Source organism: Dendropsophus ebraccatus, chromosome 1 (assembly GCF_027789765.1).
Source record: "Dendropsophus ebraccatus isolate aDenEbr1 chromosome 1, aDenEbr1.pat, whole genome shotgun sequence".
Taxonomy (NCBI): Eukaryota; Metazoa; Chordata; class Amphibia; order Anura; family Hylidae; genus Dendropsophus; species Dendropsophus ebraccatus.
Window position 1 is genome coordinate 94,284,391 of NC_091454.1, and position 12,479 is coordinate 94,296,869.

Consider the following 12,479-nt stretch of genomic DNA (forward strand, 5'->3'; position numbering starts at 1 on the left):
CAGAACCTGAAGGTGGCCGCAAAGTGGGTACAGTACCGCATGAAAGGTGAGTGTAGTGAGGCACACAGCTAAAAAGCCCCTACCAGACATCCCCTTTTAGTGTTGCTCCACTTTTCATTAACATTCACTATATAGTAAACTTATTTGAAATGTAGTACCGCCCAGGTTTTGCTTAAGTTTCTCCTATTTTTTGTATTGCATTTCTCTAGAGTGTATAAAAACAATTGCTACATGGATTTTAGCAACAAGATGTTATAGTGTGTTGACATGTTCGGGTTTTTAATTGCAAATACATAATATAAAACAAAGAACAGATCATACAAGGAAGACACTTGTAAAGCAAAGACTAAAACTTCTCTTTTCTATTCCTGACTTTATATAAAAAAAAAAAGAATGCAATTAAAAACCTGAACACTCCCTGCTATGGACACCTTTGCACTGATTTTTATTATTATTATTATTGTTATAATTATTATTATTATTTGTTTCCTGAATTTGAAATGAGGCAACAACCTAATGATCCTCATTAAAAATTTCTACCATTTAGCTGTTGCTTAAAGAACGAAAAGACACCACCAGCTCACTGTATGGAAATAATGGAAAGAAACTTTGAAGAGTTGCTTTCAATAGCTTTAGATGGGTGGTTTGCAAAGGAAAATGATGTGTATGCTGAGAGGAAGCAGAGTTCGCTCACACAGTGAACTGTAAAGGCTGTAAAAAAAAAAAGAAATAAGTGGAAATTTTAATAGTACAAAGAAGAAATAAAAATTATTTTCAAAGGTGTCCACAGCATTTCAATCTGTACTGTTGTGAATTAGATGTAAAGTGATAAAGGTTACCATACTGACGCAATACAAAAAGTAGGTATTCGGAAAAAAGATATACATACACATGTAACAAAAACAATGTTATACTAAGATCCACTAGCAGAGGTTGTCTATTTTGTTAAATGCTGCTGGAAACTGATGCTAAGAGAAATAATTAACTGAAAAGTAGGAAATGAGGATATATTACTAAATAAACTGCATAACCAATGTATAGGTGGAACTACATTTTAAATAGTTTTTTATGTAGCAAGCTAGCCAAAATATACAGTAAATTGTCCCATCACAGCTTTACCTGATGAAAACATTTAACTTTATCAATGTCCTGTTAACTCTGATCAGCGTTATTGCCTCTCTTGGGACTACATATAAAAATTTGGGCCTATATATAAATATTTTTTTCCTGATGATTTTGCTGTACAGCGTAAACAAATCTTCGTAAATGGTATGGTTAGAGAAAAGGTTTATGGCACACTCTGGTGAAAAGGTTCTGTTATCAACATGTTTGGTCAAAAAGTGATATTTGCCATGTACTCGAATTGACAAGACCTTTCTTTTCTAGGCTGAGAATGAAATGAGAACATTCTGAAATGAGAACATTCAAGCTATTTTGACAGCCAGCAACATACTTAAAACATGTGCTTACACACATCTGTAACATCAACATTTCTGAACAGTGTGCTGTGTAACCGAAATTATTCCAACAGTGAATACATAAGACAACTTGGTAGATAGTGCGGGCACTTCCATACTTGTTCTACCCGATAAGTGGAGAAGGTGTCAAGCTGAACAAGACTTTAGAGTTGAGGGCCACCATTTTAAAAAGAAGAAGAATATTGCACTGAAGAGTCCAAATCATCTGACCTCCATCATGGTGGGGATGAAAAGCACTGAAAAATGCCAGCGAGGCAAAAAGTGGTCCCAATCCAACAGCAACAGTTCCAGACTCCACGTACTTTTATGTGAGTCATTTTCTTTTACTTGAACAAATAGTTAATGGCAATCTGAAGCAAAATTAGGAATATTATAATACAATAGTCCCTTTGCTGAAGAAAACTACTCTCTGTGTTTGAGGCATTTGTAGTTACACGATTACGAAGGGCGATGATGTTTCTACAAGACAGAATATTAAAATGGAAGTTATAATAAAGTACATTTGGAGAGAGCATGTACATGTGCAAAAAAAATATGATACAATGACAACACAATAGCCCTGAATGTGTTCTGTGTTACCATTTGGAATTATTCCACAAATAATCCCTGAATGTACCGACCAAAATTTACCACTTATATAATTTACAATGTGTCACAAACACAATGACAGAATCACTTGGTTGTGTTGAAGCGTCACAAAGTTATTGCCACATAAATTAAGAAGACAGACAGGTTTAAAAAAAAATAGGTCTGAGTCTTGAAAACAAAAACTCGCTGCACCCTTAAGGGGTTAAGCTGGAAAAGGAGTAAAATAAAAAACATAAAAAAAGCTATATTCTAAGAACAGGACCACACATATACACATGTGTCTGTTTACTGTGTGCTGTAGCTTTGCTCTATGGAGATTGATATAGTCAAGCTACAATCCCACACACAACCTGTGGACAGACAATAGCTAGGAAATACATAAGACAAAGCGATATTGAGTGAAAATCTATAAAAAATGACCCAGGAAAATAAACGTATATCAATATCTATAGTAAGAGGAACTGTCCATAAAAGAGGTTCTCCAGGAAAAAATTACTTTTTCCCTATCCACAGGACAGGGGAACAGTAGGTCGCCACAAGGGTTCCGACCTCTGTACCCCCAGCCAATCTCCGTTATGAATAGAGCCGCGGGTCTGGCATGCAACCCATGGCTCTATTCATTCCTATGGAGCCGATGAAAAGAGCAGAGTGCAGCACTCTTCCAGCTCTTTCCATCTCTCCATAGGAATAAATAGAGCCACGGACCTGCGGCTCTATGCTTAACAGAGTCGGTGGGGCCCGATACAGAGATCGGCGGGGGGTATAGAGGTCAGACTCCCTGCGACCTATCCTGTGGATATGGGAAAAGTAATTTTTTCCTGGACAACCTTAACAACTGAGGATTATTTTGTCTCAGGTGCAAACTTTATTGTGTATAGAAGTATTACTGACATGTATGCCAAGCCCAGAAACATTTATTGTGTATAAATGCAGTGTGAGGTTGGGCAGTATTATAACAGAGGTCGTCTAGATTAGGAAGGTTCCCTGCTGTTCTTAGAAGCCTGCAGCCATTTCCTCTACACTAAAGAATATAAATCTATTGTCTGACACCCAGTATGTAATGTGCAAGATGATATGATTACCTGTTTATTTCTTCTTGAGTTTTCTTGATAGATTCTATGGCACTTTGTAGTTCTCCATGATCTGTCCCCTTCTTTCTGCTTCTAGTACTGTGAGCTAATACGTGAGCTAGAAGAGCAATGACAACACATCAACATCTTTTGTTGGGCAATAACATTACTTAAAATTGTTTTGCCCAGATTTCCCCTTTAATTGAATAGGACTAACAACAGAATACTAATTTGTAAGTGTATTTTTGCAGCACATGTAAAAGTGTCAGCTAAAAATGATTGTTTACCAGCCACACATCTCTCAGTGTAAAATAGTTTTTAAATAGCTGCCTAAATTATACATGTGGCCCGGCCACTCAATTAATTGTGCTGTGTTTGCTGCTGTGGACGGATGAAGATTGGTAAGTGTAATAGGACCCTCAACCCTTTAAAGACAGAGCCAATTTTCACTTTTGTGCTGTTGTTTTATCCTCCTCATGTTTAAAAGGCCATAGCGCTTGCATTTTTTCACCTACAGACCTACTTGAGCCCTTTTTTTGAGCCACTAATTGTATTTTGCAATGACAGACTTAATAATAACTTGTATAACTTTTATTTTATTCTACGGCTTTTTAAAAAATCAAAACCTTTAAAAAAAAAACAAAAAACTAAATGTTCCTTAAAATTGCTCTATGACCATGCTAATAATGGTTTTATCCTTTGGTCTATGGGGTTGTGTGAGGTGTCATTTTTTGCGCCATGATGTGTTCTTTCTATCTGTACCTTGCTTGCATATATGCAACTTTTTGATCGCTTTTTATTAAAATGTTTCTGCCTTTGATGCGACCAAAAACGCACAATTTTGCACTTTGAAATTGTTTGCGCTTATGCCGTTTACCATGCATGATCATGAATGTGATAATTTAATAGTTCAGGCAAACACACATGCGGCGATACTAAATACAGTGGTACTTTGGTTCTCAAACTTAATTGGTTCAGGAAGGCAGTTTAACAACAGAGCAGTCAGAGAAACGAGGAGTGTTTTTCCATAGGAAATAATGTAAATGTGTTTAATTGGTTCCAGCACCCACCAATAATTACCTACAGTGCCCATATTTTACATTGATAAGTGCTTAGTGTAATCACTACAGCAAAGTACAGAACAGCACTATACTGTACAGGACATTTTAAACAAAAATTCAACAAAACCAGCAATTATAGTACAGTAGTCACTAACTCCTCACTCATCCTTTACTGTAAAGTATGGGAGATGGTGGTGCACTGACTGTACTACTACTGTACTGTATATGCACTCCAGCAGCCATATACATTACTGTATGTGAAGCCTCACCAGTGCTAAACTAACAACCCACCATCCACACTTGCAAAAACTTTCAGTTACCAAGCAAAGTTTGAATTCTGAATGTTACTTCCAGGTAAATTTTCGTTCAAATACCGAGAACACTGTACTTCAAGACTGGGGGCCTAAAAAGTGTTTGTGAACCAAAGCAAACTTTCATTGAAATTCTGTTTGAGTTCAGAGCAGTTTGAGAACCGAGGTACCACTGTATGTTTACTTTTTATTTGTTTTTATATATAAAATGGGAAAGGGGGTATTCAAATTTTTATTAGGGGAGGGGATTTTTTTTATTAATAAAGACACTTTTTTTTACACTTAGAAGTCCCCTTCTGATACAACTACACTGATCTAATAGCCGCAGTCCCTGGCTGCACAAAGGCGGCAGTAGTGGCGGGATTCAGAGTGGGGTAATTCACAATATACTAATCCAACACATGAACTTAAAACTAAAAAATAAATTCTGAGACAAGCACTAATAAGATTCACATGTCAATATTCACACTCGCTTTATCCTTATCTCAATACTTAAGCACTCACCTTCACTGCCAGAAGAGTCCTGATTATCCAGCTCAGGGGAGGAGCATCCACTTTCTCCTTTCTTCTGCTGGCCACCTGACTTATGCTGCAGTTTTGGAACACAAACCTGTAACACACAGAACCGTACATGTAAAAATACAAATGAGTAATATTTAAAATGTACAACCTTAAAAACTACAACAGGGCTAAAGACTAAGGGCCCTATTACAAAGAGAGATGCTGATTCAGCAGATTATCTCTCCATGTAATAAAGACAATGATCAGCTGATGACAACAATGACCTCTTTAGGTCCTGACCTAAAATCATTGGCCGCCCACCACTTATCGCTATGTGTAATAGCAATATGCGTTCGACAGCTGACGACTTTGAGAAGAAAATAATAAAGTTCACACACACTGATCCCGCTCCCCGTTGCCTCTACCCGCTCCCTGGTATGTTACTGACTTTTGCCCAGTCTCACGTTAAATCATTCGCTATGTGGCCAGTCATATCTGAGGCCGGCTCGGCAGTTCTTCCAGCGGCGGCTGCGGGACCTGGTAGAAGCCAGGAAGATGCCAGGAACTGAGCAGAGGCACCGGGCAGGGTGTGGACAGGTATTTATAAACTATTATTTTACACTAAATGCAAGGGTTGCATGGACATCGCTAACAATGTCCGTGCAGCCCTTGCTACACGATAGAAGAGCTGTGTAATAGGCTCAGTAAACAAGCACTAATCTAGCAGATCAGCCCTTGTTTACAGTATTGATTGGACCGTGTAAGACCTGGTCATGCCACAAAAACTTACAACAACCATCCACCATTATAAAAAAAAAATATGGGACTTGAGGGGAGCCTGTCATCACTTTCATATTGCCCAAACTGTGGGTCATTGGGACAGTCCATCTCTCCCAGTCTCTCCTGCCAACCAGCTTTAGATAATAAGATCTCTTTCAGTTGCGTTATAGGGTAGGATCAATCACGACTGGTAAGTTAGGCAGAAGACACAGGGCGATGCCCCAATAACTTGTGGATCAGGAAGCCTGACACTGATGACAGTTTCCCTTTTAAGAGCCATTGCCAACATCCATGCATTTTCGAGAAAATTCAGCAAGTCCACAAATGAAGATTAATACCAACACTATCTACAAAACTAATTTGGTAACCAAAATTGATTCCATAGGAAAAAAAATATTTGTTTGAAATGAATAAAGGGGCGTCTCATAAACATAACCCGTGGTGATATAATCTATTAAGGTTTATGAACAACAGAAAAGGAGGGCATCCTCCAATCCAATGTACCATTCTGGTGGGCCTTACCCATCACATGAATGTTCACCATATTATATTACATATACCTTGCTGAATGTGGCAAATGCATCCCAATATGTATATAGCTTCATATGTATCAAAAATGTTTTTTTTTTTTGTGAAGAACAGATCATGAAATACAATCATGCAGCTTAGACTGTTAGTAGATTTTTTTAGGATAGAAAAAGGTAATAATGGTATTTCCTATGTATTGTTATATAAAGTTATTATGAGTATTTGAATTTTGAGGCCAACTGCTTCTATATGGCTCTTCTTGCTTTGCGCTGTGGCTTAAAACCTACATGTATGAGTGTAATGTAGATGAGATGGCATAAGATTCCCTCCCTGCAGTGCTACATACCAGAGAAACGAACAGTGACACAATCAGATTACTCAGCCTTACAGCCAGAGGTTAGTACTTTTAAGCTTCCATTATACACATGCGTCCTGGATCTTGACAGGACAGAGACAAGCGGAAAGCCATTATTTTGTCTCCAAACCTACCTGATAATTGCATTTGTCCCGCTTTGCCCCTTGGTTATTGAGACTAATTACACTCCCCGAACGTACCATTGGAGTCCTATGCCTGACTTTTGTCTGGACGGCACCATCTTTCTCAAACTGAACCAGGTCGTTAAGGGGGTCCCATGGTCGGGTACTATAAAAGAAACAAAAAAAGAAAACATAAAAAACAATCATTTTAAAGCAGAACCACTAGTAATAATATGACTACTATTACCAACATGGATATGAAAACTGGTCATTTTGGCAAAGCGAAAAATTACCTCTGTACAAAGTGCACATAGTGGGTGGTAAAGAAGTGAGGATGGCCACAGCAGGCCTTTCTGTGACTACTAAATTGGAGTGGACTACTCTGTCTACTGAGACAGTAGGGCACCTGTGCTAACAGAAAAGCAGAACAGGCACAGCTCTACAGCAGCCGCCTTGCAGTTCCACACACATTTGTGTTTATAAAGTTGTATAACAAATGTTTTTATTTTTATATATCCGTATTGTTATCTTCCATGTCACATGTACATGAGGAGACAAAATGTCTGTCGTATATTCCTACAACTAGCAAGTCTTTTTTCTGACTCTTCATCTGTAAACCCCCTTAACTACTTCCCCTGTAGTTAATTGACAGGAGTATGCACTGTGGAGCTAGCGCCTGCAGTGTCCCCACCTGCTGTAGGGAAAGGCTTTACTGACATAATGTATATGTGCCCCTTTCAGGAAGGTATTAACCTTTGCAGGGGTTATGGAGAACAGAGTCAGTGCACTTGTTGGTTTTAGCAATACAAAGCAGACACTTGGCTGCTCTTTTGCATGGGTTTTCTTTGCAGTAAATTCGTCTACATAGATATGTTAAAATTGGACTCCACAGAACTTGTGAAGCAGTACTAGCAATTTGGCTTGTAGTCTGTCTGGATTGTCACCTAAACATATCATGTGTTAAGGCAGATTTCTCAAAAATGACCACAACTACATCCAAGTAGTAAACAAAGATATGCAAGATGCCAAAACAGTCTTTCAGTCGCCATTTACCTGTCATGAAAATAAACTTTGACATGTCAGAGACAAAAAAGGAAATGAATAGTCAGCACACCACTAACACTTGTTCACACTGTCCAGGTTGCACGCTGCTGTGGATAACACACAGACAAAACTGAAAAATGCTGCAAGTGCCAGGGCTCCTATACTCTCTCCAGGATGCACATGGTAAAAAAAAAAAATGTTCTCACACACACACACACACACACACACACACACACACACACACACACACATATATTATACACATATATATATATATATATATATACACTGTGTATATAATGTTGATCAATTAGTTTGCCAAGAAGCTAATTTTTATTAAAAAAGACAAAAAACAAAAAAACTGCAAAAAACAACAAATCTTAGAACAGGTTTTTATTGTGTGTACACTGGAGAAAGTATATGTGGTAAGTCCTGACACTTGCAGGTTGCTGTAGCATTTTTCTGTTTTTGTATGTCAGAGAGACATGTCATTAGTCAGAGTGTTTATGCCCTAACTGATTATAGGAATAAGCGTGGAGACTACTGCGCAATCCTCTCTCCGCTCTGTGTCTATGGGAAAAGATGTGCCATTATGCAACTATCTTCTCACATGAGTCGGAAAATGTACCACATTTTTCACAAAAGTCAGTGATCTAACACTATAAATAGGTTTTTGTCAAACATAAAACACATAGAAAGAAATGGGCACTTACTCTGCATATTTGTAATGCCATTCCCCAGAGACTGGATCCTGTTCAAAGAGATTGCACGTCCACTCCTCTCCCTTTGCCTTTCTTTCTTTGGCAGCTTTTCTTTGAGCTTCTTCTAAAACAAACTTCTCCTGAGTTGCTTCTGTCTGATCTTTGTTATTGATCGCCCTTGTAACATGCTGCCAGAGCCTGACATAGAATAGGGCAGTGATAAGCAAGTAGAACTACAAGGACAATTTTTACTGTGTTTGCAACAAAGTGGGGACAGTAAGAAAAAAAAGTTAACTAATAACACCACCCTTTACTCACAATATAACAAAGAGTAAAATTTTACTTTAACCCCTTAACACAGAATGGCGTACATGTATGTGCCATGAGCATTTGGGTGGTATGACTGCTGTAAGCAGCTGGCACTTACCACTAGTGACTGACATCAGCAATCATGCTAATGTCAGTCTCATAACCATTTTAATGATCAATAGTGATCATAGCATCTAAATGGCTCACTGACCTGCCTCCTGTATGTCTAGTGCTGATAGTCACCTCAAAAACAAAACTGCAGAGTGACCATTGGTTACTATCAACTAGAACTATCGTTTACTTTCAACTGGAGGCCAGTACTTGGCCTCTGTAGCAGCCATAGTGCCATTGCTGATTAAAGGGGTATTCCAGCGGAAGACGTCCACTCACCTCCCCGGTTCCAGCGGCGGGTCCCGCATCGCTGCGCTCCGGTGCCCGGTTCCCGGACGCTTCCTGGTGTCTGACGCGGGCCCGAGATGTGACGTCTCAGGTCCGCTCAGCCAGTCAGTGAAGGAGGCGGGATCCGTTTCAAGTCCTCTCAGATCCCGCTTCCTTCACCGACTGGCTGAGCGGACCTGAGACATATCGTCTTAGGCCCGCGTCAGACATCAGGAAGCGGACGAAAACCGGAGCGCCGCGATGCGGGACCCGCTGCTGGTATCGGGGAGGTGAGTGGACGTCTTTTCCCTTAGCCACCTCCCCCCCTGCTCCCAGCAAAAAAAGCGCCCCCCTGCTGGAGTACCCCTTTAATCAGCAATGGCACTATGGCTGCTACAGAGGCCAAGTACTGGCCTCCAGTTGAAAGTAAACAATAGAACCGGGGAGGTGAGTGGACGTCTTTTCCGGTACCAGCAAAAAAGTGCCCCCCCACCCGCTGGAGTACCCCTTTAAGGCTGCCTGAGGCAGAAGTCCAGAATTACATATTTTTGGTTGCATCACATTGCAAATAAAATGGAATAAAAAGTGATCAAAAAGTCATCTTTTTAAATGTCAGCCCTTCATACAGCCCCATAGACCTAACAATAAAAAAGCTATACGAGTCAAAATAGAACAATTTTAATCAAATTCATTCATTTTTTAAGAGAAAAAGTTACATTAATTTTAAAGTAGTAAAGTAAAGCAAAAGTTACATAAATTGGATATCAGTGTAATTGTCCTGACCCACAGAATACATATTCACTAAGACTTATATGCAGAAAGATTACTTACCTTTCAGATTCAAATTCTCCCTGCTCATCACGCTGCACCGTACAACGGGTCAGTCTGCGCTGCCTAATCTCATGTGTTGGGTTCCAGAAAGTTTCAGACAGATCTGTCTTCTTTTCATGGATAAAGACTTCACTGTCCTGCAAGAAAACATACACATAAAGCAGTGCATGTAAGTTATAATTAGGTGAATCAGTCATCTGCAATACTAGGAACAGCCTATGGACAAGACTGATGCTGTGCCTGGAAGAAAGCACTATTTTGTTTGTTTTACTCCTTTACATTCTTGCACTTATCACTCACCTGCCTAGGCTCCCCTGATGTCCCTCTGCATTTTCCCCGCTCAAAGCGGCTACCCCTGAACCTTCTGTAACTGCTCAGCCAATCACTGGCCACAGCTCTGCCCCATCTTGGTCAGTGATTGGCTGAGTGGCCTGTCACTGCAGAGACGTGTTACAAGCTTCTGTTGCGACTGCATTGAGTGGGGAAAGGCCAGAAGGACACCAGGAACAAGCAAAACATTGTTTTCTGTATAAGCAGCACAATCATCATGATGCTGCATGATCATTGAGCTAACTAATAGGCTCGGTAAACGAGTGCCGATCTAGCAGATTGGCACTCACTTATACCAAATTTAGGGGTGTCTAATAGGGCCCCTAGAGCATACAGACCTTGTAGTGGGAAATTACTGCTAAAGACCCTCCAGTACGACTGGAAACTACTAACAAGCGCCATCTACAGCAGATTCAGACCATCCTGCTTAAGAAGACAGGTATAAACTTACTTATTCCAGCACTTACCCAATGACCTTCCAAAGTGGCCAGGACTTCCTTCCCCAGTTTAATTTTTCCTGATATCTGATTAACACTATCATCATTTCCAAGAAACGGCTGCAAGATAAAGTAACAGCAGTCAATGTCATACAACCTATGCACTGAACACAGAATAGAAACACTAGCTTAGTTATCTGAATCATTTGCCTCAGTTCTGCTTAGTGCTTTCTCATAGCTTGTGAGTCGAGTCTCAATCCATTGTGCCATGCACTGACAGAGCTTTACATTGCTGGTTTTGCACACGCCACACACAGTTACTTTGTATATGATGCTAACTGCTGCATCATATTCCTCCTGTTTCTTAAAGTACTGTGGATGTCTTTAAGCAAAGTTTGCATAAGAATCAGTAATGATGTGACTTCTACTATACATGAGCATTGTTTTCCTATGCGGTTTATTTATTTTCTCATACTTGTTTAGTAGAAATATATGTAACAAATATCCTATTTTCTACTTACTGTTTCGCACCAGTGGACATGGGTCCTCAAGTTATCAATATGAATTTTTTTTTATCTACGTATAAGAGGCCTATGAGCAGTAAGCACAGAAAGTGTAAAATCAGAGTCTGTAGGGTGTTGTCAATTGCCCCAGTCCCATTCCACAGTCCCAGTAAAAGGAAATCTCCAATTTGGAGAGCTATCCTCATTGGGTAATATTGACATATTCTTATCCCAAAAGCAAAATAAAGAGGATCCAACAGCACCAGTGGTCCCAAGTAATGCAGGCGAGTGAAGGATGCACGCTGGAGGGTCCACAACCCCAAGTGGACCAGAAGACTTGAAAACGCGAAGTCCCGCAGCATCCAAGTGAAATAATCTTCAATGCTTTGTTGCAAAATCAAGTGGACAAATACAACGTTTCGGCTACACAATGAGCCTTTGACAAAGTATTTGACAAAGGCTCATTGTGTAGCCGAAACATTGTATTTGTCCACTTGATTTTGCAATAAAGCATTGAAGATTATTTCACTTGGATGCTGCGGGACTTCGTGTTTTCAAATATTCTTATCCTAGTCCCGTGACTGAAAGCGTTAGCTCAAGGATGCACCAAAAAGAACAAAGAGACTGTACTAAAGAGGTCTAATATATATATATATATATATATATATATATATATATATATATATATATATATATTTACCACCGCAGACTAAAAGACAACCAGTAGCTGTTATAGGGGTTCTCCTTCTCAAGCTACATACAAACTTTTTTGCATTGAGAAACTGTCACCCCCTAATCAGATATAAACCAATGACAGGCTTACATAGCCATATGCCCACACATTACCTCTGTTATACATGTTGCTTCTTTATTTCTAATAAAAATGCTTTTGCCTGTCAGTCACTGATGAACCCCATACAGCTGTGCGGCTTCCCGCTCTTTACAGTGCCCCCTCTGCCTCCTCCTATTTTGATGGAACAGCTATCTGGGAATCATCATCAACTTAGGCAGAAGCATTTTTATTACAAATAAAGAAACAGACATCCATAACCAAGGTGCCATGTTGATGTATGGGCTAAGTAAGCCTGACAGTGTTTTGTGTTTGATTTTGGGGTGACCGTTTTCTTTTAAAGTGGTGTACACCAAAACTCT

General features: G+C 39.6%; 1 protein-coding gene across 7 annotated transcripts in view; it reads right to left on the reverse strand.

Moving 5' to 3' along the window:
- Nucleotides 1-1,414: 1,414 nt before the first annotated feature.
- The window catches only part of OSBPL8 (oxysterol binding protein like 8), a 171,619-nt gene continuing 160,554 nt past the window's right edge, over nucleotides 1,415-12,479 (reverse strand). For 5 of the 7 annotated variants that reach the window (XM_069975413.1, XM_069975405.1, XM_069975422.1 and 2 more), the window contains 7 exons: nucleotides 10,855-10,944; nucleotides 10,058-10,194; nucleotides 8,552-8,737; nucleotides 6,807-6,960; nucleotides 5,013-5,118; nucleotides 3,149-3,254; nucleotides 1,415-1,937 (listed from right to left, as the gene is read on the reverse strand). In XM_069975413.1, the coding sequence (XP_069831514.1) occupies nucleotides 1,802-1,937; nucleotides 3,149-3,254; nucleotides 5,013-5,118; nucleotides 6,807-6,960; nucleotides 8,552-8,737; nucleotides 10,058-10,194; nucleotides 10,855-10,944 (915 nt within the window). In that variant the 3' untranslated portion in view covers nucleotides 1,415-1,801. The remainder of the gene's footprint in view (nucleotides 1,938-3,148; nucleotides 3,255-5,012; nucleotides 5,119-6,806; nucleotides 6,961-8,551; nucleotides 8,738-10,057; nucleotides 10,195-10,854; nucleotides 10,945-12,479) is intronic. The other 2 variants (XM_069975431.1, XM_069975460.1) reach the window with 1 other exon arrangement.